The 26,844-nt window shown below is 40.1% G+C and overlaps 1 protein-coding gene and 1 long non-coding RNA gene across 40 annotated transcripts in view; one reads left to right on the forward strand and one right to left on the reverse strand.

The window, feature by feature from the left end:
* Positions 1-26,844, reverse strand: part of TRDN (triadin) — a 312,608-nt gene that overhangs the window by 152,754 nt on the left and 133,010 nt on the right. For all 38 annotated transcript variants that reach the window (XM_075126696.1, XM_075126709.1, XM_075126708.1 and 35 more), the window contains one exon: positions 10,635-10,712. In XM_075126696.1, coding sequence (XP_074982797.1) covers positions 10,635-10,712 — 78 coding nt within the window. The remainder of the gene's footprint in view (positions 1-10,634; positions 10,713-26,844) is intronic.
* Positions 1,869-26,844, forward strand: part of LOC125634215 (uncharacterized) — an 83,527-nt gene continuing 58,551 nt past the window's right edge. The window contains exons 1-2 of one of the 2 annotated variants that reach the window (XR_007355832.2): positions 1,869-2,019; positions 19,685-19,767. This is a non-coding gene — a long non-coding RNA (uncharacterized LOC125634215). The remainder of the gene's footprint in view (positions 2,020-19,684; positions 19,768-26,844) is intronic. The other variant, XR_012667657.1, reaches the window with a different exon arrangement.

Genomic DNA, 26,844 nt, shown 5'->3' on the forward strand with positions numbered 1-26,844 from the left:
TCAGATCTGCCATGTTCAGAGATTCCTGCAGTGCTCTGAAAAGGCAACCTGTGCCTTGACAGGCAGGAAACAATAATCGAGCCCCAACTGCAGATCCCAATTCTAGAATTCTTACCAAATCGAAACTATATGCAAATGTGCTCCTGTGATAGGGTGCAGGGTAACTGCTCCACAATGGAAAAGGAGTTAACTCCAGCTCAGCTTTCCTTTCCCCTTGCACAGGTTTCAGAGGAAGGGCCCTTAGAATATCTGCATAAAAAAGGGAGGGAAACGCCTTTGGGAAGTCCGGTTTCACAATGGGGGCCTGGAGGACTGGGAGAAATCCCATACTGAACACAACTGTTTTCTTTGCAAAGTCATTCCACCAATGTATTCTACTATAATAAATTGCCACTGCCACCCTTCTCCAGCGTACCACATTCTGAGGGATGTCATTCATTGTAGCCCCAACATTATCTAAGTTTCACACAGATTTGATGTCCCTTACTATTATTGTTGCAAATTATAAGGAATCATTAAACTGAGGTTATAGAAAGAGTTATTTACAGTAAAAGAAGGAATCCCACCTAATTTTAAGTGTCCTGCATGAGTACATTTTCTGTATCCTACATACTGTCTTTTTTGTGTATCACATTCCACATTTGGACCATGACAAGTTAAGAAGTATGTCTAATGCCAACAGAAAACTTGCCACATCTGAAGCATAGAATGGGTGAGCTTCTTCCAAGCATAAACATAACTAAATGGAACATGAAGGGCTAAATGCCGCGCGAGGGTATATGAATCAACAGGTAGCTTTTGGTACATGGCCCAGAAAATAGAGATATAGGGAATTGTGAGAATGGCAATGGAGGACTATCTAAACTTGATACAAAAACACATGGTAAGATGTGGAAAATCTGCCATGTAGACGTACCGTAACATAGCAGGCAGAGGAAAGAAAGGAAACTAGCCAACCCTGTTCAGGCTGCATGCAGGGTTTGAACTCATGGCCTTTAGCACTAAAATAATGAACCCCTTCTGTTAATCTAAAGGATTAATTCCTATAACTAGAAGCTATAGCAGGCTCATAAACCTCTGTGGACCAACTACTTACGGGGGATATGTAATAGACACTGAACAGCAAGTTACACAATCAAATTCAGAAGGATTTTGATCATTCAGAAGCTTACTCTAGCTGTCCTCAAATATAATTCAATATAGACAAATATAAATAATTAGTTGGAAAATCAGGAGTCAACCTAGGAAATTTATGCTACAAGAAACAATCCTCCAGGAGACTGACCAAGAAAAATGACTTATGTATTATCATTTACTAAACAGTAGTTCAGCACTACTCTACCGAAGACAGACAGTAGATTTTCTCAGAGAGATGAAGTTCAGAATTTATTTTATAAAGTACTTTTTAGACCCCATCTGGAATGTCATCTGCAGCACTAGCCCCCATACCACTAAATGGGAAACCCAGGCAAAACTATTACATATGAAGGATAAACAACATACGGAACAGGTTACTGGAAAATTGATTGATGCAAATTGATTGACGCAAAGAAAAATTCAGTATTAGTTTAGATTTATTTCTGAAGAGGAGGGGACTGAAAGATTTGCTGAAAAAGCAAGAAGGTGGATTTAATACAAACAAAAAAAGATATAGTGGGTTGAATTGCCTTCATCGGTTTCTACAACTTCTCTTGTTCTCTACCTGTGATGTCAAGTACTTCTTGAAAGGCAGGGGGAGGAGAGGTTACAGTATTATTAACATGCAAAAAGTGTACCACTTCAAACTAGGTTTGGGAGTAACAACAGCTTGTTGCTGTGCCAATGCTGGGGAGATCTAAATTTAGGAATGCACTTGAGTTACAAGGCATGGTGTTACACAAGCGATGCAGTCTGTCTGGAGGAGGAAGATATTGTGAGCGTCTCTTATCCACACATACCTTCCCAGATGCTCCAAACAGTCACATTAGTGCTGACTCTGAAAGAACTTGTCTGCCCATCCATCACCTCTAAGAAGAGGAGGTAAGGAAAGTGCCAAAATACTGCCATCCATATTGTGTGTTGTGGAGAGGAATATGTAGAAGTAAAAATAACTAGTGGGGGTGAATGTCAAAAGGTTTGGAAATGGTTTGGTTCAGATAACATGCCTAAAGTTCAGATGCTTATACAAAGCTTATCTGCACTTATCAAAATCCCTGCTGTCTGGAAATCCCAGGATAAAAGCTTTCATGGGAGACTTGATATTGTCTGGTTTTGTGAAATATTACAACAGCCTTTCTTGTCTAATGATTCTGGTCTTGGAAGAAACGAGGAAGTACACAGAGATGTACAGAAAAAAGAAAACCAAACTGACTAAAACAAAAGTTAATTTAGTTTATCGGAACCTCAGAGAAAATTTCATTCAGTTTCAACATAAGTTTTGGGTAAAAGTCTGCACTTAATTTTATGCAAACCAACTTGCACACCTTAAATTCACATAATTTATGTTTTTAAAGAGACATGAGAAACAAAAAAGTATATTTTAAAAATAAAGCTAATTTCCTTATCTGTTAAGAATACTTTTCTTCTTTAAACCAGAGTGAAATCCTGGCCCTTGTAAAGTCAATAAGAATTTTACAATTGACTTTAGTGGGGACCAAGATTTCACTCTAAAGGTTAAAAGACTAATTATATTTTTGCTCTTTATGCTGTTCCATTCCTTTTTTGCATTTCTCTTAACATGGAGAATAAAATTAGACTGGTCAGTTGAACTTTGGGTTCTAGTCGTTTTCACATGCATTAGCTGCAAAATGCTGCAGTGTTGGATTGAAACACTGAAGGGGAATTAAAAGAAACTTCATGGTAACATTTCTATTGATATTAAGTTTCATGGACACTTAGAGGTTTTTTAAATGAAATCTAAATTTGGGGTCAAATTTGACTTGAAAAGTCCCTTTAAAAAGCCATTTCTTAAATGAGTTTGTCCTTTTTGATCCAATTATTTTCTCTGAGGGAAGTAACACTGTCTGTGTTGATCAAGTTACTGAAAAGTCCATAAAGGTCACAAAAATCCAAATCAAATTGATCTGATGTTTGCAGAACTGCTATTTTTAACATGTAAGCCTTTTTGTTTGGCTTACCTGGGCACGTCTGGGCCAGAATTAAGTACAGTAACCACTGCAAATCTTTTTTACACTGTACCTTTTCATTTCAGTCAACCAGCACAATATAATGTTTTCTTAGACTAAGCAAGTGAAGGAATAATGAGGCACAGAGGTCACTGATGACACAGTAAAACTTGAGCTCCTGGTGAATTTGTACTGCCTGATTTTGTCTTTGAAGCTATTTTACTGTGTTCAAACCCAAATCTCAAATATTATTTGGAAGCTTTGAAGACTGCTACATGTAGACATTTGCTAGAGCTGTGGAAAGTATGCAAGTAGCACTATCACATCTGAAATTCTTGGTGCTTTCCTGTGACCCACCCAAGAGTTCATGATTTCCCCATGGGGTGATGACAGACTTTCCATTTCATGCCTGTGTTGAATTAAGCACAAAAACTGTTTGTTAATAACATGGAGCCATATGCTCTCCTCACTAAAGAGCACAGAGGGGAGCAAAAGAACACAAATACCAGTTTAATGAAGCTAGACAGTACACACAGGGGAAAAAGATAGGTGGCATGCTAGCCTCAACTATGTAGCCAAGAACAGCCCCTTTACTTGCACAATGGGAAATCAGGGTGTGTGGCTGGTGGGGGAAAGAGCCAGAGAGGAGCCACTGTGTGTGGCATGATCACCATGATCATAAAGTACACAGAAAATTGCTGCAGTGGCTAATGCTGATTGGGTTTGCATTCACCTTGTTTGTGGCTACAGCTCCTACTCAGGAGGGGTAGGAGCGCACGGCCAAGTAAGTGAGGCAACATCAACACTGTCTGCATTTGGGCAGCACAGGGGACAGGCTGGGAAGGGTATGGAATGACCCCTTGGAGGGTGTATGCATCTGATCAGGAATCTCTGTGGTTTGGGAAAAGGAGATGCCTGGCCACTAGAGGAATTGTAGGCCTTGACTCCTGCTCCGTCTGAAATGGTGCTATCCTTGCCTCTCTAAGGAAATATGGCATAATTGTATTTCAAAGAGCAACACATCTTTATCCAAGTAAGTTTTTCCCAGTCATGGTGCTTTTACATGGAGGGAGCTGCTAATTACGTGTGGCAATTTGGAAAACTTAAAAAAAAAATCCCACTTATTTAAAATACTTGGTTTGGCTTTGTTAGGTAAATTTTGGTGAATGCTTATTTTTAATGTAGTTTGTCTGCCATGCTAATCTGAACAAAAATAAAGTTAAATGATTGAAATCTGCATAATGAAACCCTATGCAAATATATATGTATTTAAATCCAGTGTTCTAAAATTTAGTAGGTTCTTTCCAATGACTGGTTAATTTTTTTCCTCTCATCACTAAAATAGAAGAATTGCAGAAGTGCCTCATTTCATTAGATAAAATGTCAAGGGCTTTCTGAAACAGTGAAGAGTTAGACTTTTCCTCATCATAGCTAAATCATTAGTGTTCATAGCTAAAACTTGTAATCTAAACCAATGAGCATATTGCTTTGAAACCTTGTTCATATCATCTCAAAGTTTTTGCTATCTTTACAGTGGATTCAGGGAGTTATTAAAATAATTTTTTTGGTATACTCTAAAACCCCCAAATGTACCTTTTAAAAATCACATTTATTTAGTAAAAGATATTGCTACAGGATATCTAGTTAAAGATTTCTAGATTATTTCCAACAGATTCCTTGTGAAAGGTGGGCTAAAGCATAACACACTGCATTATGGTATTTCCAACAGAGACATTGGTCTATTTTCCTTTCACACTATCTCTTGGCCTGGAACATTTAAGATCAAGCTTAGACTCATTTGCTGTCTTCTGTGCCACATAATAGAGAGGAAAATATGAACCACAACAAATACTAGCTGATATGAGCACACATTACATACAGTATATTGATTTGGAATGCTTTCTGTTGTATTTAAACTGTTGGTTCACTTCCATTAGAATCCACTTGTTTTAAACGTAAATGATTTCATTGTACAAAAGGAAAAAAATGATGTACTGTATTATGAAGTACCATGTGTCTGAAGGAAAAAAAGGTCACTGATAGATGGTGCCCAGACACCAGCACAGTGATTTATACAAGAGAACCACACTTCCATATATCAAGGAAGATTTATCAAAGTTTGTATTGGCTTTTGTAATGTAGATATCCTTAGTTATTTCTGCCAGAGTTATATTCATGGACTGAGGCTGTAAACTGGAATTTCTCCTTGAGCCAGTTAGATGCCATATGTCATATACAGTATGTTAGCTAGATGCACATTTCTAACAAAAGCCACTCTCATGCTGAAACTCAAGCATGAGTTTCAGCATGAGAATCTGATGAGGTTCAACAAGGACAAGTGCAGAGTCCTGCACTTAGGATGGAAGAATCCCATGCACCGCTACAGGCTGGGACTGACTGGCTAAGCAGCAGTTCTACTAAAAATGACCTGGGGATTACAGTGGACGAGAAACTGGATATGAGTCAGCAGTTGCCAAGAAGGCTAACGGCATATTGGGCTGCATTAGTAGGAGCGTTGCCAGCAGATCGAGCCAGCGTTGCCAGCAGATTATTCCCCTCTATTTGGCACTGGTAAGGCCACATCCAGAGTACTGCATCCAGTTTTGGGCTCCCCACTACAGAAATGAAGTGGACAAATTGGAGAGAGTCCAGCAGAGGGCAACAGAAATTATTAGGGGGCTGGGGCACATGACTTATGAGGAGACGCTGAGGGAACTGGGCTCATTTAGTCTGTAGAAGAGAAGAGTGAGAGGGGATTTAATAGTAGCCTTCAACTACCTGAAGAGGGTTTCCAAAGAGGATGGAGCTAGGCTGTTCTCAGTGGTGGCAGACGACAGTACAAGGAGCAATGGTCTCAAGTTGCAGTGGGGGAGGTCTAGGTTGGATATTTGGAAACACTATTTCACTAGGAGGGTGGTGAAGCACTGCAATGGGTTACCTAGGGAGGTGGTGGAATCTCCATCCTTAGTGGTTTTTAGGGCCAGGTTTGACAAAGCCCTGGCTGGGATGATTTAGTTGGGGTTGGTCCTGCTTTGAGCAGGGGGTTGGACTAGATGACCTCCTGAGGTATCTTCCAACCCTAATCTTCTATGATTCTATGATTCTATGAAATGCAATTTGTGGGAAGAAAACAAAGCAAACTGGTGAGCAGAAACAAGAAAACCACACACAGAACAGCAGGGAACTGAACACATGTGGCAGAACTTCTATTTTGAATGAGGATGCACAAAAGAAGAAAGTAAAGCAACAGAGTTAGAGGAAGTGGGCGAGAATACAAGAGACAGAAGCATATTCAGGTCAGAGCAAACAGGGTCATGGATAATGGGCTTGTTCAAAGCACAACCAGTGCCCCTACTTTCTCTAGATGGCAATATATGGAGTTGAGAGCAATGCTTCAAATCCATATGAAAATTCCAAAGGCAGATAAAATATAAGATTTAAAAGGGGCTTTGTCACTTCATGCCATGGCTGAGGAAGCTCTTGAAGTACATAACACTAGTTGACTATGTACCTACCAAGACCTTCATATTTTCTGATTTTTTTTAAAACTCAGTGTTGTTTTTTGTTCCTCAGTCCTGGTTGCTCCACTGCCTTTGTAAAACTGGCCTGAAACTGTCAATTTCAAAATCCCCCATTGCACTTTGGGGAGTATTATCCATAATAGCATTAACTTTTTAAAAAGAGCCAGCCAAATCAGCAGAGTAATTATTTGGTCTTTCCCTTCCAGACTGGATTAGCAGCCTGGTCAGTTGCACCCAGAAGTTAATATCAGAGGGGATTAGCAATGCCCACCCTTGAAGAACATAGAAGGGTTTGCAATGCCTAGCCTTATTTCCCCCACATCTGAGACTTGCAACAACAGGTTAGATTTTTGTCGGGGGCGGGGAGGACGGAAGAGGTGGCAGTGACAGGCAGGGATGGATAGAATTTAATATATAATAACACTTAGTAATTATCCAAGGTCCACTGAAGAAAGTGGTCATTCTTTTCCAGTGGACACTGGATCTGGCTGAGACAGAGATTTTCATCTGAAAAGATCAAAATGCTTGACAAAGAGGGGTAGCTACGTCCATTTTTTCCAATGAGGTACCTGAAGTACAAAGAGGTTGAAACTGGGGCGAGATCACATAGTATGTCAGTGGCAAAACTGGGGACAGAACATAGATACATACCGACCACCTCAATCTAGGGAATTCATAAACCATATTACTTCCCATCAACTGTTGGATTGCCCCATGCCCCTCTTCCGGTGCTGTCTTTATCCTAACATTGACATTTCAAGCCCTGAACAATGGCTAATCTACTTCCAGGCATAAACAATAGTTTGGATGAGTGGATTCTCAGTCTCTCTGAACCAGTGTGCTGAGCCCTACAGTGTGCTCTCTTTACATCCTGAGAAATTGTGATAAATGAAGTGGTGGGGTGGGGGATCCTTTTATGGATGCCCAGCCAGCCAGTTAGCTATAAAATTCCTCTTAGTAGCTGTTCTTTACTTGCTTTACCTGTAAAGGGTTAACAAGCCCACAGGTAAAAGGAAAGGACTCAGCACCTGACCAAAAGAGCCAAAGGGAGGGCTAGAACATTTTAAAATTGGGAAAATCTTCCCTTTGTCTGGGTGTTGTGGGTCTCCTGGAAAGAGGGGAACAGGGAGCAGTTATGCTGTGAGAAACTGAAGGCCAGATATACAAATCATCAGATCATATCTAGAACTACTTATTTAACAACCCAGATATGTAAGTAGATTAGGAATGTTTAGAAAGATGTGATTAGGTTTATTTCTGTTTATTTCTTATTGGTTTGTGTACTCCTCTGTGCTAATCCCAAATGCTTTTGCTTTGCTTGTAACCTTTAAACCAGACCTCAAGAAGGTTATTCTTCATGTTTAAATTTTGTAAGTGGGGTATTTTTAATCTAGCAAAAGCCTAAGTTCCAGATGTATTTTCTCTCTTTTTGGTTTTAATAAAATTTACCTTTTTTAAGAACAGGATTGGATTTTTGGTGTCTTAAGAGGTTTGTGGATGTTGTTTAATTAGCTGGTGGCAACAGCTGATTTCCTTTGGTTTCTTTCTCAGCTCTTCCCCGGGGGTGGGGGGGGTTGTGGGGGGGGAGGTGAAAGGGCTTGAGGGTACCCCACAAGGAGGAATTCCCAAGTGCTCCTTCCTGGGTCCTAAGCGGTTTTTTGCCCTTGGATGGTGGCAGCATCTACCCATCCAAGGTCAGAGAGAAGCTGTAACTTTGGGAGTTTAATACAAGCCTGGAGTGGCCAGTATTAATTTTTTAAATCCTTGCGGGACCCCACCTTCTGCACTCAAAGTGCCAGAGTGGGGAATGAGCCTTGACAGATGTATTCCTCTACTTCTACTCTTTTTCTTTGTTGTCAACCAGGTTTTAGGTATATTCCTGCTAACTGGCTAACAAATTTCCTAATCTGCTTCCTGTGTGCCATTTTATCAGAAGTCCTACATTAAATAAATGATGCACTAATTCTTGTTTACGCCAACATCTTAGTTAACACTTGATTTCAAAGAATTAATTATCATTTGCAAAGGCCTCTCTGGTTTTTCCTTATCATATAACACTCATGAATTGGTTAGTGCTTATTCAAGTGCTTTGCAAATTTAAAGTCCTAAATTTGTACTAGTTATTCTTACTGTCACCTAGGTCAGTGGTTTATTACTCAACGATTTCCTCCCAGTTCTGGAATAAGACTTCATGGACTACAGTCGCCCTGAGCACCACTGTCTCCTTTCGCAAACGTAGATACCATATTGGTGGCAAAATATCAGCTATTTATATCAGATTTTTGTTAGTAGCTCTTCCTTCTTCATTTCCTTAAAAATTCTTGAATGAATACCATTCAGTCATGGTGACCAGACCCTGAGCCTTAAAAAGAAATGAGTTGTGCAATTCTGTGCATACAATATGTCCCCAATTTGTGTTTGCCAAATGGGTGCCTAATTTGCACTCACAGTTACTGTAATTGCATGTGTAAATGATCTAATGACACACACAAATGACCGGTGAGACACATAAATGATCATTTCCATGTGCAATCTCAGTAATTGCTCATAATTTTGAAAATGAGGAACTTAATATTAATTTGATCCTAGTTCATGTTGTACAACAGTTATATTTAAAGATTTCCCTTATCACACAACAAATGGAGCAGTCTTTTTCCATTATATCTTTTTTCCATTATGGTTAATTGGTGGATAACGGCATTTAGTGCTTAACACAATAGGAACCTCTTTTTGCTGATAAGCAGGGTTCAAATGTTTTGACTCAAGTAGGCAGGACTGCAATCCATTTATACACTATAATGTGTCTCAGAATAACCACAGATTTATACTCTTGTCAAACAAGGGAACAGTGTATTTATAGAGAAATATTCATCCAACTTCATTTGGGGCAATGAGATAACAAGTCACTTGACTATTTTTGGCCAATCATTTTGACTAAGACTAATCATAAGATTACAAGTATCTGTCTAATCAAATTTAACTCTTTGTTCTAGCCATAAATTCCACAGAAACCATTCCCTAGCTTTCTATTTACTAAATTTAGGTAAATTTTAATATGATTTTGTAGTTGTTGTAAGTCATGAGGCTTCAGTCCCATCTGTTTTTCTCTTACACTGTGAAACTTCTAGATTGTATAAAAGTAAATCCCCTTTGAGAGATTATCAGGAAGTGCCATGGTGTGACTGAATGACTGCACAGTATTTTGTGAATGCTGTTATGGTCTTGCTGCCTTGTCAGTTCTAGCATGCTATATCAGGCAACAGAAGCCAATGACATGGAGTTTACTGGTTTCAGAGGCTTTAGACAATAATTAGAAGGGGAGACAGAGAAGTGGTATAGAACCAGAAATGCAAGCTATGGTAATATTTTCAAAGTGATTAAATATAGTCCCATTTTAATAATAGAATTAGTATTACATCAATTTTACTAACATTATTATTAGGTGAGTAAATTACAAAATGCCATGACAGAACAATTAAAGATGATCTTTTTTTAGGGGGGCTGATGGTTTACTTTTACTTAGTGGGGTTAGCATTATGGGGAGGCAGCTGATGTGTAAGTCTGTAAATTTAATAAACATAGAGCAAGATATATTGTTCTCAACTACAATGGATTATATAGTAACATTCCTAAATAACAATTGCTGAAATAGTAATCCACCATTGTCATTTAATAATAAGGATGCTTGTTTACATTTATACAGCACCTTACCTCCTGAAACACCCCAATGCACTTTAGAAATTTAGCCCCACTCCTGCAATCTGATTCAGGCAGGAAGCCCCTGGTGCCCTCTTGTAGACTCACTGAAGTAAATGATCCTCCACACAGGGCCCTGGGCCAATCCATGCAGATCTGATTACACACAGTCAGAGTCTTAGGTCCCGATCCTGCAAACACTTAATCCCTTGAGTGATTTTGGTCTATAGGCTTGAACCTGCTCCATCAAAGTCAATGGGACAGTAGAATCAAGACCAGTGAGTGAATTGACGAAGAAAAGAATCAAACTTGCCTTCAACAGCTGGTGCTGCAGGCTTCTTTCTTGGATTTTGTTCTACAAGTAGATGAGGAGGCACTGTTTCCTTTTGTCCTGCACATGAAGGGGTACGAGTTAAACAGTGTAGAAAATGAATCAAAACATTATTTTATATTATTTAGCATCTGGGACTTTAAACACCATGTTTCCCCTCACAGTGTGTATTATTCGTAACTTGGGGTATAAGCTGACATTTTAACAGAGCCACTAGCAGACTAATTTCTCTTCAGAGCTGTTTCTAGCTAAAATATTGCATTTTGCATAAAAATTGTGCATACCCAACAGACATCACTGAAGGAAAAGCATATCTTAACAAACACAACAATCTATTGAAAGAGACATTCTAAGTCTCTGAGGGTGATGTCATTCAGCTGAGTGCAATCCTATATTTTTCAATATTTACAGTTCAATTCTTCTTCATTAGACTAAAAACAACACAAAAGATTAAAACTTTAATGAAAAGGGCACATATTCATAACCCTGTGTCTATAGTAAAAACATATCTTCTTCTACAAAACAAATGATCCTCAGTTGTTTCCTCATGTCCACTTGTTATGAAAACTGTTTGAAACACTGTTCAAAAATATTGTGTATTTTATCCTCAATTAACCAACATCAGGTGGGTCATGCAGTGTAAACATTATCTAGCTTTTGATCCTTACTGCCTACTGAAAAACCTTCACTAAGGTTTTTGGAAATAAGTTAGGTCTGAGAAAAACTTTGACAGAACACTATCTGCACACAATAAAGTAGACTTACTCTTAGTCCTATGCCTAACAGGTAGGCATAGAACTAAGAGTAAGTCTACTTTATTGTGTGCAGATAGTGTTCTGTCAAAGTTTTTCTCAGACCTAACTTATTTTCAACAAGCATTAACAACCAAACACAATTTTCCTCCCCTTGTTATTACTTATATTTTATCTTTTGTTTTGCAATGTTTGTTTTCAATTTGCTTTTTACCCCATTGTTGCTTTTTCCAGGTACATATTCCTAGAACTGTTTTTTTTGTACTAGTTCATAATAATTGTGAAAACCCGTTTGATTTTGTATTGTGCAAAATAAATAAATATATTATAATACTTATATGGGCACATCCCCCTTCAATTAGCATACCAGCAGCCATTCATTGCTAAGATGCCCAGCCTTATGGAGCTGTAACCTTAGCACTTCCTTTTGGACAGGGTGTCTCAGGGCAATGCTAATGAGCTATAAAGAGTTAATCTAGTTCAGCTCAGTAGGGATTAAAAGTTGTTCCTTCTATTGGATACCTGGTGGCCCCTTAGGTAAGATGAGTTGGGTGGGTCTCCATTCCAGCTTCCACATGACAACTCACAGCCACTCGTTGCACTAATTGATAGATTCAGAAGAGAAGCCAAGAACTGCATGGGACATGGAGACTTTGGCCTTATTTGCACAGTGCATTAGTGCATGCCAGCTGAGGTGTAAATTCTAGTGTGCACTAACTGTCCATGATGACCCTGATGGTGCGCACTAAAGTTCCCTAACGCATGTTGATGTAGTACTGTTTCAAAGAGTACTACGTCAACGTTCACCAGGGAACTTTTAGTATGTACTAGCAGGGTGCACATGGACATGTATTACAAGAATACATCCAGTCAAAATTCACAAGCCTATCAGCACCTTTCAGTAGTGCAGATACAGTAGACTGTGCAGGGGCACCAGTCAACCTTACAAGGTGTTTTGCGGCTGTTACTTCTAAAAAGAAAAAGTTAACTTACTCTCAGCAGAATGGGTACCACTGGATATATAACAAAGTGACTGTATTGCAGCCTTACCGTGCTAAACAAGGAAAGTATGACTTTGTTTCTAAGATTACAACAAGTAGTGGTTATTAAGAATGTTTTGTGCAATAGCACCAAATAGCAGCTATATAGCCTAAAATGGCCTATACCCTTACATTAGCTACTTACTATAATCCTCTTCTCTAATACCCCTGGGCCCACAGGCACTGCCCCCACAGCTCCCATTGGCCACAGTTCCTGGCCAATGGGAGCTGCAGAGTCAGTGCTCAGGGCGGGGACAATGTGAGGAGATGCCCCCACACAGGAGCTGCAGAGACATGCCGGCCACTGCTGGGAGTGGTGCAGTGTGGAGAGAGGGAGGCAGCATGGGCAGGGAGCCGCCTTAGCCCTGCTGTGCTGCAGCTGGCATGTCTCAGCGCACCCTTTAAGAGGAGGGGGAAAATGGGTCTCTGTGCGCTGCCTGAGGCCAGGGCAGCGCGCGGAGCCACCTCCCCCTGCCAGGGGCATGCACAGACATGCCAGCAGCCAGCTGCTTCCGGGAGAGGCTTGGGGCCACCAGCCAGGAGAGGCTTGGGGCCACCAGCTGCGCCACCAGCCGGGACTTGCGGGCAGGTTGTCAAATGAGATTTGTCCTGCATTTTGGGGGGGCCCTGTCATTGGGGGCCCCGTGCCACCACACTGTTTGTTTCATGGTAAATCCGCCTCTGCAGGACAGTCCTATTTCTTCACTGTTCCTTGTTTTACCAAAAGTTCTAATGACTGCACCAATGTTAGTTAGTATAATCCCAATGTTATACCATTTACCACTAATGACTCGTCAAGTTCTTTTTTACAAGTTTTAAGCAAATCAGTTATTAAAATTGACCACCTGACCTATGTATGAGGGTGTTTAAAACACCAAAGCTTCAACTCCACAAATCAAAAAGTCTCCCTGAGGCCAGAATGTTTGTTCCGAGCAGGTTTCCATATATCCTGATAAAAAGCTACTTTAATGTTTCCATGTGTTATTAAATGTCTATCTATTCACTTTGATGGGAAGGCAAAGGACAGTAGCCAAATAAATATTTCATCCATTCTTTTGATGAAATATGTTAAAGAGAAATCTAAGTCAAATTTCTTCTTTTCTCTGTCTCTGTGGCAAGACATAAAACAGAAATTTTGCTACTGCACAGAGAACTCAGAAACAGTAATGCAGAATTGGTCATATCTGATCAGACCATCCAGCCTCCCGATTTCAGCAGTGGCTAGAACTGGACAACAATTCATGCTGTAAATGAGGGGCAGGCAGGTGTGTTTTTTTTAACTGACCACTGGAGGTGATCAGATTGCCTCATGAAGTAGCAGAAGTTATCAAATCATAGCTTAACACCCATTATTATTGGTTATACAATTATCTAACCCCTTTTTCAAAAGCAGCCACGGCTCTGAATTTGAACTTGTATGGCAGTGAATTTTAAAGGCTGATTAGATGTGTAAGAACATTTTATTTTGTTTTAAATATGTTAACTGTTCGTTTCAAAGGAGCCCTTTTTATTTTACTGGGGGAGAGAACAAAATGGAAGGGCTGGTTATTTTATTCTTTGTATTCAGGGCCTGCTTTTCCTAAGAGTCAGACATGCAATTACATGCGTAAAAATGTGTGCACATTTGCATGCCCAATTTGCAAATGAGCTTATCATGATCATATCCACAACTGGCTAGTTCGATGGGGAGCTAGCCATTTGTGCACAAATATCTGACTTGGACATAAAATCGCAGCTATTGAACTTGCATTTCTGCATCTAACTTTTTTTTTTAATAATTTTTCAAGGACCAGTTATAGTTGGCGGAAACCAGAGTATGGTGAAGGGTTCTAACTTCCTGCATGCAGTGGAGTTCTTGTAAATTCACATAAAACTCACCTATCAGAAACATTGTGATTTAGCAATAACATCAAGACATTAGAATGTCCTTCTCCACTAACTGAAAGGAAGAAATACTACTGCAAATGTAATTAGAGATGTCAAGATGCTAACATGGGTGGATCAGTCTGATTAAGCTGAGTCCTGTACTCTACAGTTCAAGCACCTACTTCATAGTTTATAAAGACTTTTAAGGTTAAAAAAAAGGATAAAAAGATGTCTGTGATTGGATTTATGACTATTTCTAAATTTAAGTAATAAATACAAGACATAATTTAATTATACTAATTTCCTTAATCTAGGGAACAGCTTCCTAGATGTGTGAAAACATTTCATGTCCAAAGCAATGATGCCAAACTTTACCTCCTATGATAGTAGTGAAATTTGTTTTTTGCCTACCCTGTTCTCATGTGAAGCCAGTCCCTTTTCCATCACATGGGCCTTAGCTGGCGCAGAGTGCAGCCTCTAGAAGTACTACCTAATTCAAAATATAATTAACCAAAGAATCTTTTCTCCTAAGAACAGGCAACAGCAGAGAGCATTGCTATTGAATCCATCACTCCCAAAAGCTGACACCGGCACCAATAATGCCACAAGTAAAGCAGTGTTAAAAAACACCTCTCCTACTCCTGCCCTGCCATCTCTCTCTCTCTCTCGTACTCAGGCAAATGCTCGGCCCAACAGATGCAACCTTGCAGTGTGCCCTACAGGTCACCAAATCAGGGCTTTGGCACAAAATCTCTTTAAAAGCCTGGTAAAAAGTTTTAAAATATATCTGTGCTTTGCCCACCGGGGACATTTTACATTTAACACTGTGGAAACAGGTGATCCAGTTTAACTGACATAAGCATTCACCTTGTACCATCAGGCATTGTTAGAGCAAAACTCACACCAAATGTTTGTCGATGCTTGGAATTAGACATGCTAGAACTAGAGAGCAATGAAATCTTGACGGACTCCTGCTGTTCTCACTGGATTTCTAGTTTTGACCTGCAAGTTTCTTAAACTCTCTTCATAAGGCTAGTATTTTCTCCTTGAATGTTAGAATTGTCACTGTTCTGAGGAATGGTTTCTCCATTCAGCACATGTGTGCATTGGGAAAAGTGACTGGGGCAATTTGGATCAGCCTTAGGAAAGTACAGGCAAGTAGAAGTCACTAAAAGTATGTAATTACTTAGAAAAACATATATATGTATAGATTTGGGGGGAGGAGAGGACAGGAGGGAGGGGAGCCAATGAAACATAATAAGAGGTCCACTGAATGGCCATACTTCTGTTAACAGGCAAGGCTTTAACTGGCATTAACATTACACTAAAAAGAAAATGCAACAGTTTACATCACATTTTTAATGAGTGACCATAATACACCATGAGCTTGATTCTGCACAACGTTGCATGGAATGACAGCACTGTAAAACTGGAGTGATGGGTTAGAGAATAAAGTCCTGTATTTATGGTTGGCTCCTCAGAGCTGCTGAGCACATATGACCCCCTCTTGCAGCCATTAGGAGTCCAATTTTTCAATACCACTCAGGATCAGGCTCTTAATTAAATACGTAATTGCCCAACAGCCAGTAAGCCTCTAATGTAGTATGAGGTCAATGTTTCTGGAGGATAAACACTGTCATAGGACTAGTATTTTCAGCAATTATCAGTAGCAATATAATTAATACTTTAAATTTCATAATGTTTCATTGGCTATCTACCAAACAGAACTATTATGATGTGTCAAAAGAGTGATTATACATTCAGTATCAAATCTAAATGTTCAATATATTCCACTTTAGTTTAAAATTAATTTAAAACACCACACTCAGCTTTGGGATGCTGGATAGAGTCCAGCAGATATCTTTTACTTAAAGCATACTACCAAAATTTAAAAAAAAAATCTAATATAAATAACATAACAGCCTTGGGAGGTCATCCATCTATTAAGCTAAAAACAAGGGGCAGATGGTATGGGAAAGACGTGTGCAGTTTTGGAAATGTGATATGCTGAATGCTTTTTAAGGGAGGAGGGAAGGGAAAACCTCAGTGATCATCTCCTTTATAGTCATTTCACAATATGCTGAGAGTAGAAAGGAGTAGCAACAAGACCAGCTTCTAGTTTTGATATTGTACAATTTTTGTTTTCAAATATGTTGGAACCCTCCTCCCCCACCATGCTGCAATCAGTCACCTGGAATCTGAATGGGCATAAGTTTCCACCCTCCCACAGATCTGACTTGGCCTTTATATGCACATTAGATGGTCCAGGAGGTCAATGCACTACCCTTTCACCTAGCCACAAATACTGATTAATGGGAATTAGTTTGGTGGTTTCATCCTACTCTCCAATGGACATTTATCCCATACAGTTTGGCAGACTCTGCAAAGGCAAGGTTCAGGGTATTTAAGAAAGACAGGCTTAAGATGCATTGGCAGACCTTCAGATGAACCTTTCACCAAGCCTGCCTTTAGCTAGTGCCATCAGTCATGACCATAAAAATATCTAATCAGTACAGTGTTGCGCAGCTAAATCTCCTTAGATCAGTATGTTCTTAGAGCTACTTTTTTCCTGAGGTTTTTAACACCGAGCTTCCAAAGTGCTTCCTTGGCTCAAATCAAATATTGTGAAAGCTGTTGGAGGTTTTGCTGTTCAAAAGAGTGCAGAATTCTGAGGAGGGCTTTTGTCAAGATATCGGAGTATCAAATCATACATCCTTCCTTGACCTTAAAAAAAAATAAGGCCAAACTGCTGAGAGACATACACATTTCTAGCATCCTGTGGGCCCAGTTCTGTCTCCATTACTCACGCTGAATATGACTGCTCCACAAGTAACTATTTTGTACTGATTTCAATCTAGCTACTTACCGAGTAAGGTATTACTCATCATGAGTCAGGGTGACAGAACTGGTCCTATATGAGGACTTTGATACAGACATCCAGGAAAGGGTTCTTGGAAATTGACTAACAAGGTCAAGGTATCACTTTTAAAGGAAAAGTACACATGTTTCTGTGACAGGTGTTGCACTGGTTTAGCATCTCACTTGTTGAGATATTATATTCCAATCTTGGTTCATAGCACACAAGTTAAAATTAATTTGGTTGTCTTATCCCAGTTACCATATCACAAAACCATTGCACAATTTAGCAGGTCTTAGAAGAGAGTCTTACAAATTATGTTTAGCAATGCATTTGCAGTTAGATCTTGGAGAAATAAAAAACATGGAAACTGAAAACTCTGTGCTTGAATAGTTAAAGTCATTATGATGTGTTGGTCAGAGGGGAGGAACACACAAAAACTCACACAGTGATTGGTAAGTGAAAAGTTACCTTTGCCCAGTACAGGATGTTTGAGGATTTGGCATCATACAATGAGCCATCGTATAAAACACAAGAAATTCAGCACTTTGCACATATGCATACTTTTCATTATATGACATTTAGCACTCACTATCAGCAATTAAATAAGTAAAGCAGAAATAATAGACAGTCTTGAAATACTTAACTAGTAAAAAATAAGCAGATTGGAGGAGACCCATGCCTTGCTGTGATGCGGTATAATATACATCAACTGATATCCTACAAAATCACCTCCCTAACAATTAATGGTTTGTTTGCATTTGAGTTTGCCTTCCGCATATCATCAGTTAATAACACAATTCATTAGTCCAGTCATAACTCAGAAACAGCTTAATGCTAAACAGATGCACCAAATCCAGTATTACCCCAGGAACTCTAAAGCCTTACCTCACCCTGAAGAAAGAGTTTGTCTACAAATTCCTGATGGGCAATGCCAGCCTGGCACTATCAAAGCCAAGTGATGCACACCAAATCCTGACTGGTACCGCTGAACAATGGAGGAATATTTAGTGGTAATAAGCAACATTTTCTCAAATCAAAATAAGTTAATTTGAATCCATATGATTCTGATTATGTCAAGAATTTCTATTTTTAAAACTGTTCACACGGTTTGTACAACATCTCTGACCAAGCTTAGTTGCGAGAAGCAAGAGAGGAACCAAAAGATAATGGTAATTATGTCACCTATTCTGTCCATATTTTAAAACTACCTGAGAGACTGAATCTATAATCTGAATAATTTTCTGAAATTAGTATTTCAAAAATGTCAATTTTGAGTTAAATAGCAATGATCTGACTCAGTAAGCATTCTTTTGCTTCTGAAAGACCTAGGGTTGTAGTATTATTGGAAATCATCAGATGGCAGTGTTACAGACAACCCTACAAGCTCTGTTTAAGTGCCGTGTAGGAGTCAGATTATGGAAAAAATGCCGTGGTGCTAGTTGAGACGGAATTCTTTTTAGAATTGATTGCAGAAGTAGAATGTGTTCTCCCTGAATCTTTCAGACAGGACTATTTCCATACATGCATTGCTGCTGCCTACAGGATATATACCCACCCATAAAAAAGAAAAAGTTGTACTCTGAATGGTAGGGAGGGTAAGGAGAAATGTAAAGGCACAGAAATAGCTCTTTGAGGATATAAATGGTACTTGATTGCAACAGAGTTTATAGTAATTTCTCCATGTGCTGCTAAGCTTCCTCTTGCAGAGCTCTCCTTCCTACAAAGGCACATCACTAGGGAGGACGGTTCGGTGGTTAAGGCACAGCATGGGATTCAGGAGACTGGAATTCAGTTCCTTGCTCAGCCAAACACTGATGATGTGACCTTAAGAAACTCAGTTAGCCTCTCTGTGCCTCAGTTTCCCATTGATTAAATGGGGATAGCAGCACTTTCCTAACTCACAGCCTTGTTGCAAGGATAATACATTAAAGATTGTGATGAGCTCAAATAATATGAATATGGGGGCTATCTAAGTTCCCAAGATGGAAGAACCCATTCTGAATCTTGATTTGCTTTGAAGCTCTTTTATTTGGGCAAGATTACCCAATAAAGTGGGTAAGTCCCCTAGATATATTAAAGGACCTTATCTCACCACACACCTGCTGCATCCTCTCACCATTTTAACATTTTCCTTTGGTTGAACATGATTTTAAACTTACTTCCTGGGTGTGACCATTACTACACTTCATCTAAATAAATGAATACAGTACTGGAAATATGGCCTCACTCTTTGGCCCTACCCAAAACCATTATGTGGTGTCAAAATATTACAGGAGTAAACTCTGAGGGAAGTGGATCATTTTTGCACAATATAACTGTTGCCTAGTACCACAGTGCATACAAAACCCCCCTAGCAACTACATGAATCAATAGCATTTGGAAGGACAGGGTTCTGCTGTTAAGCGTAAGTCAAACAGACAAGCACTGTTTAGGTCTAATGCGATGTGTGGGTGTAAGGAACTTTTGAACTGTGCAGGATGCTAACTGCGTGTAGTAATATTGAGTATTTTACAGGAAGAGGAAGGACACTGAAGTACTGAGGAGGAGGACAGCATTTGGTGAAGAAGATGAAAACAAACTTGACATTTTTTGGATAGGTATCAAGCTGTAGTGACTTTCATTTCAAGAGGCTGATGTAAGCATGTGTGCTAGAGAGTAGCTGGACATCTCTTAAAAAGTGAATGGAAGAGCGAGTGGGTGACAGATAGAAAACAATAATAAAGCCTGCAGGACAGATGTAGGAGGAAGAGACCTTTAAAACAAAGATGAAAGCAACAGAAGACAAGGCAGTGAAAGAATGTGTTACTTCGGCAGGGTAATTTTTCCTAACTCATTTTCTTTGGATGGCACGCCCCCACAGGATAAGAAGGGAGGAATTTCTGTACAAAGGGAAAATGTTTTAAGAAGCACAAAAGATGGTATTTGGTTTGGCAAAACCGTACGTCAGATTCCTTTTTTCAGGATTTCGCCCCTTCAAAGTTAAACCCATGTATTATACCTCTCCCTTTTTAATTGACAGCTCTCTGGCCCTGTGAACAGAGACCATATTCTGTGCTGTTCCTTCTGGGCCTGACCCTACACCAGCAAGGAAAAAGCAAGCCTTGCCATTGACTTAAATGGATGAAGAATCAGGTTCTTCATGCAGTAATGAAAATGTAGGATGTGCCTGTGTAAGCTGAGGCTGTGAACAAGGCCAATGGGAAATTATAAGCAGGTAGCTGTGCGGTCTACGTTTTTCATGCTGTCCCGCAATATTCTGGCTTTGAAAGACATGCTTTAAAGATAAATTTGCCTAGATCCTAGCAATCTTCTTCCCTATTCAACTTGAGGGAGACCTTGTGTCATCAGGAAGCTGAACTTCCTTAAGTCAATTTCAGCATGAAGTTGCAAAGTTAATGGATTGGATTTGTCATGACCTCACCTACCTTTTTAGGCAAGATTTGCCTGCATTTTCTTCTCAGTTTCTGGATACGTTTCTTCTCTCTACATTATTCTTCTAGAAAATGGTCTAAATTCTGTAATTTCCATATACTTTTTTTTCACAAATTCCTAATGACCCAATATTCTTCAGAGAATACTGTATGGATATACATGTATGTAGCCCATTAGTGAGTGTGTCTTAGGTGCCCCTCTATACTGATCCACAGAGGATATGAGTTGTCACAGCCACCACCTATGGAGCTTTAAGGCAAGCTTTAGCAGCTCATGAAGTCCCCAGTTCAATTCCTGGTGCACTGCAGCTGTCACAAACATACACAAAATGTAGTTGTGAAATAGTGTAGGTTACACACTAACATACCTACCACAAAACAAGGACTTAAAAGGTTAAGCTTCCTGAGCGTACATATGTCCTCTGGCCACAAGCACATAGCTAATAACTATCAAAATTTATTTAACAGTCTGAGGGCAGATGTTGCCAATGGATGGGGTTATTATGGACAAGTTCTCCGGAACACTTCCTACTTCTTACCAGTATCACCTCAACTTCAGCTAGCTGCTCTTAATGTAATTATTGATCTCAGAAAGCCATTCAGAAAGCATGACTATGATCTAAAGTTCACAGAGCCAGATCCAGGAATCTCAGCAATCCCAGGTGCCACTATGAGCCTCTGAGACCAATCACAGTTAGTGTCAATTAGAGCAACCCTCAGGCAACTCTCATTCACATAAAGTGACCAGCCTGGTATACAGCCATTTCAGGATCGCTTACATGAGCACAGCCACTATCTAGACCACTCACTATAAAGCCATCAGGTTAGAGAGAATCCAAAATAGCTGAAAAATTAAAAGGTGTAGAAATAGCAAGAAAAATTCAAAGGTGTAGAAACAAAGGTGGACTACTCGGAGATGTACATTGGCATTTCAATTAAAGAGAATATATTCCTTCATAGAAAAGTTGAATTATTAAGAATTTTTTCTCAGATAAATAACATGCAGATGCTGTGTTTTCCTGAGGATTTCTGGGGGGGATGTTTGGTATAAATATATTATATTCAAAGAACTGTGTTAAAATAATATGACTATGGTTGAAATGTCAATAATTCAAAAGTTAGTAAATGTCAGAATTAAGGTTGCCTCTGCAACTTTACTTCAGCCCCCTTGAGGGTATACATTATGATACAGTCTTTCATGTTCACAAATTATTTTTTCCACAAAACCCCTGCCTCGTTCAGTGCACAGGACAAACAGTGTTCACTTCCTGAACAGCTATTCAATATTTTGTTTTATCCTCATAGTTCAGTGTGTGGCCCCAACCCTTACTGAACACTATTCAAACCCTGCTATGAAGACAGAATTATAAATTTCCTCATGGGCTTTTCCATGGCACTCATCACTTTAGTATCTGAATGCTTTACAAACATAAATTTATTTATTTTCACAACACCCCAGTGAGATGAGAGGATGGGATTATCCTCAATTTACAGATAAGGAGCCAAAGCACAGAGAATAAGGTCAAAAGTACCCACTACTTTCAGGGGCTGGGGAGGGGCAATTTGGGACACCTAAGACTCGATTTTTCAAAGTACTTAGCATTATATAGCACTGTATATACTGAAGCAGAGCTCCCATTGACTTTAGTTGCAATTGTGAGTGCCACCCATAAAATGCAGAGCATGCAATTATGATCATCTGTGAAAAGAATGGCTTAAGTGACTTGCTTAGCGTATCATAGAAACTCTGTGGCAGAGGCAGAGATAGAATTGAGTTTTCCAGGGTAGTATTCAGCTGTCTTAATCATCCATTCTCTGCCTCATTCACCACACACCTTCCAACCCTTTAGTTATGGGAAAGCCTAGACCCACCTGTCCTGGTAGTACTAATAGTACACACCTTCCAATTTCCAACAAATGAAGCAGGGATCTACAGACAACAGCCTCCTTTACTACATTACTACATCCTCAGAGCAGATGAATCCAGTGCACAGAATGAGGCAGGGCTCCATGGAAAAATTAGTACGTGAGCATGTAATTACAGATTATCAAAATGCATATGCATAAGGGGGTCAAATTAAAGTTGTACAGACAATCATAGTTCTGGCATTTTCTAACATTCAATTGTTTGACTTAATAAACTTAATGTTCTTCTAATTTGTTTGTATGTAATTTCCGAGGTTTTAAAAAAACATCCACCTCCCTCCCCTCATCCCGAAATTCCATCATGTAGCTTTGTATTGACATCCATAAGGTTCATTGGCAGGTTTGGAACCTTTAGATCCATCACATGTACCTCTGCCAGTTGAGCTAACAGAGTAACTGATAATAGTAGTAGGTTTCATCCTCTAAGTAGTCCAGTACTAGAGGAGGACAATACACAGGCATTTGTTGACAGAAGAGGCATGGCGAGACTCAGAAATCATGGGTTCCATTCCAGGCTCAAGAAGGGAGTGTGCATTAGTAGATGCAGGTTCTTTTACCAGTTTTCCCTAATCTGGATCTCTTTGCCCCATCCCATCGAACTTCTCCCAGTTCTGTCTCTTTCCCATCTCTGGTTCCTTGTTCCGGTCCCATTCTCCTTCTCTACCCATTCCTAGTCTCCATGCCTTAGGCTACTCATGCAAGTCCCCATCTTCTTGCCCACCCAAGCCGAGTTCCCACTTCCCAGCTCCTCGTTCAATCTGCCTCTCCCGCCACCCCACTCTGCCTCCCAGTCACAATCTCCTTTCCCAGTTTCCTCACCCAATCTCAATCTCCCCGCACCTGTTCTCTGGCCCTTTGTCCCAGTCTCCTTGCCCAGATAGTCCCATTTCCCCCTCAATAGCCGTACATCTTGTCAAATCTCTCTCTCCTTCCCCCACCCCATCCCTCCACTGGTTCCCAGTCCCAGTCTCCTTACTCAAGCAATCTGAGTTTGTCCCCAGTCTTAGTCTTGTCCAACCACTCTTAGTCTCCCCCTCCAACTTCATCAGTTTCTCCTCTGCCATCCAGTTTCACCTGATGCCTTGTCCCACCAACACCTTTCCCTCCTCCCAGTCCATCTCTTGTCCCATTGCATTCAAATCAGATGGCTTTCTCCTGCATATTGCCTGGACACCTGGGTAGGGAGTCATTGAGAGCAGAGGAGGGACAGGATCCCTGCTGTGAATCTTATGCTTGGCTTCACCTTGACCTGGAACAGCTGGGAGACGCCCTTTTGAGCCCTCATAGCCCTGGGTTGGAATTGTACTCAGTTTGCTCGGTGGGATTGGTACTTGCACAGTCTGGTCAGCACCAGGAGCTGTGAGTAGATGGATCATGCTCAAGGAGGACGGACTCTTCAGAAATTTTAGCTGCTTCTCAAGTCTCGACTGAGCATGTGCAACTGTGATTTTTTTAAAGGCTTATAACTTGGCCAGATTTGTGTGGGTTTTCACATGAATGGCAAAGGACACATCCCCGACACAAAGGCCTGCCAAACTGCAAGTCCTACCACCATGCCTGAGAGCACTACAACATTTCAAAGAAAAGGCCTCCAGCATTTTTGTCACACAGGAAAAAGTAACATTGTTTCATTATCCTCATTCTCAGAACTAGCTGGACCATTTTGACTGAAACTTTTTTTTATTTTTTAAATAATCAGCCTGAAGCAAATACTTGACGTGGAAAATTTCAGCCCAAATTGCTAAAGTTTCGCACAGTTATAAGTAACTGAAAATAGGGCCTTATAATGGAAAGTATCTGGCAACTTTAATAATAAATGGTGCTACCAGCCCAGCCAATAATGCCCAATTTAAATTCTATTGGTGACCATGCTCCATTCCTACAAATATCAAAACTTTTGTGTTCCAAATAAGGACACTGGCAGCAAAGTGCACCACACCACAACTATTGATGTTGGGGTTTTTTGGCAATCTACTAATCCTGAAATATTACCAGATTTGGGATAGAAAAAGAGGTAATATTTCTTTTGAAGGGTCATATGTTTCCTAATATACTGAAGACTGCTCAGATTTGTGAAAAGAAATGCATGATCTTAAGTGAAATTTCTATCTTAAGGTTTTATGGCCTCAATTTTGTTTCCTTGAAAACTCTGCCTGAGTGAATACGGAGAAAAATAACTTTTAAAAAATCTGATGAAGCTACAGCTATTTTCTGTTGTCAATTAACCTGTCAAGATAATACTGAGTCAGGTATTGAAGACAAGCAATTTAGCTCATTGGTGCCTCCATTTGATTGATTTTTTTAATCCATTTGAAATGCTATTATTATTTGTATTAATATTTCTTGCCAGAAAGCAGTACTAAGAATGAATAACTATTTAAATTTAACGGTGACTTTATATGGCTATTGTCAAGGATTATTTAATCTCTTTAATGTAAACACAGAAATTGTTTATTTCTAGAGCTTTATGGTTTGTTTGGTTTTGGTTTATAAGGTTTGGTTTATATTTTATATATATATGCACTTGTTCTCCTTTTACCATCCTCCTCCTCCCCTTCTTTCTAAAGAAGCTGGGACGGGGTGATGGGATGGATCATCACTTGACAATTGCCCTGTTCTGTTCATTTCCTCTGAAGAATCAAGCACTGACCACTGTAAGAAGACAGGATACTGGGCTAGATGGGCCATTGGTCTGATTCAGTATGGCTGTTCTTATGTTCCTAAACGATTTACTTTAAAGACCAAGATTTTTGAGGCCTTTCATATTTTGTTCACAATGTTTTGTTGTCTATGCCATTGTTAATTAATCTTAATTGAAATGTGACCCTGAATTTCAATATTCCTTATTAGGTGATTTATCATATCATATCTCTATATCTATATATATGATTTATTTAATAAGTTATGCTTATTTTGGCATGTATCCCATGCTTACGTAAATTGTTGTATGTCCACTGACTTCAATAGAGCTGCAACAATTTATACCAACAAAGAATTTCTCTCTTTGACTGCTAACTCATAAACAGAAAGCTCTGAACTTCTCAGAGTGAACTATTAAAGCAAGAGATCAGTTCTCCTCTATGGAAGCAGGATGTGAAAGATTCCCTGCGTAGTTGCTTCTGAAACAGTGAAAGTAATTTAGGGAATTTTGGCATCGTTACACAGCAGTGCCATGGGAGTGCTGATAGTTATGGCCTAGCGTGCTAGCATCTGGATTGGATTCAAGATGGAATGACATAAGCAGGGAATAATGGGTGTCTGTTTTGTCTCTGTGGGTTGGTGTGGGGATCATGCACTGATAATGTTCCATTAAGGGATCTGTGTCATGTGAGAGACCTCCCAAGCAGATACAGCCTTTGCAGGGCGTTAGAGAGAAGAACCCAGTTTAAATAGCTTCTCTAGGTTTTTGCATAATTGAATCAGAAATTTAAAGAGAGAATATTTGGTTCTGACAGCTGAAATTATTGCAAGAATGGCTTATTAATAAATAACACCTAATTAGACAGAAATTATTCAATGATTAAGCCTTAATTTTCCATGCTTCTCATGTAGGTATTTAAATTACTCTTTAGTATTTCTTCCCTTTCAGACTATTTTAGAGTGTGTTCAGAATTATCCCAGCAGGTTCCTAGAGGAGTAAAAGACAGCTTTGTGTCATCAAATCATCCCCAATTATGTCATCAGCAGGAGCGAATACATCAACAAGTGCTCCATCAATCCAGCATTCTTTGGAAATTGATGTACAGCTACCTACTTATTCAAGGAGATGAGTCTAGTGAGGCCTTTGCAAATTAGGGGAACCCAACTGCTCCCTGCAAGAGAAGATGTGGAAGTTCTCAACGATCATTCACATTTTCAAAAGAAAAATGCGGGGAGGAAGTTTGCTGTTCATTGTATAGGTCTTAGCCTCCCCCGTTAAGCCCTGCTCCCAGTCAGCCATCTGCCAGGCCCCGCATCTGCTTTAGTCACTCTCTAATACAGAGGTGGGCTAACTGCTGCCCGCAGGCCACGTCTGGCTCGCGGGACCCTCCTGCCTGGCTCTTGAACTCTTGGCCTGGAAGGCTAGTCCCCGGCCCCTCCCCCGCTATTCCCCCTTACCCGCAGCCTCAGCTCAGTGCACCACCGGCGCAATGGGGCAGCGCAGCCGCAGAGCCCGGCCTGACCGGGTGCTCTGTGCTGCGCGGTGTGTGGCTGGCTCCAGCCGGACGGCACGGCTGTAGCACCACCAGCCACTGGTGCTCCAGGCAGCGCGGTAAGGGGGCAGGGAGGAGGGGAAGGGGGGTTGGGCAGAGGGCAAGGGAGTTCGGAATGGTGGTC

The sequence above is a fragment of the Caretta caretta genome, chromosome 3, assembly GCF_965140235.1.
Source record: "Caretta caretta isolate rCarCar2 chromosome 3, rCarCar1.hap1, whole genome shotgun sequence".
In the NCBI taxonomy this organism is placed as follows: Eukaryota; Metazoa; Chordata; order Testudines; family Cheloniidae; genus Caretta; species Caretta caretta.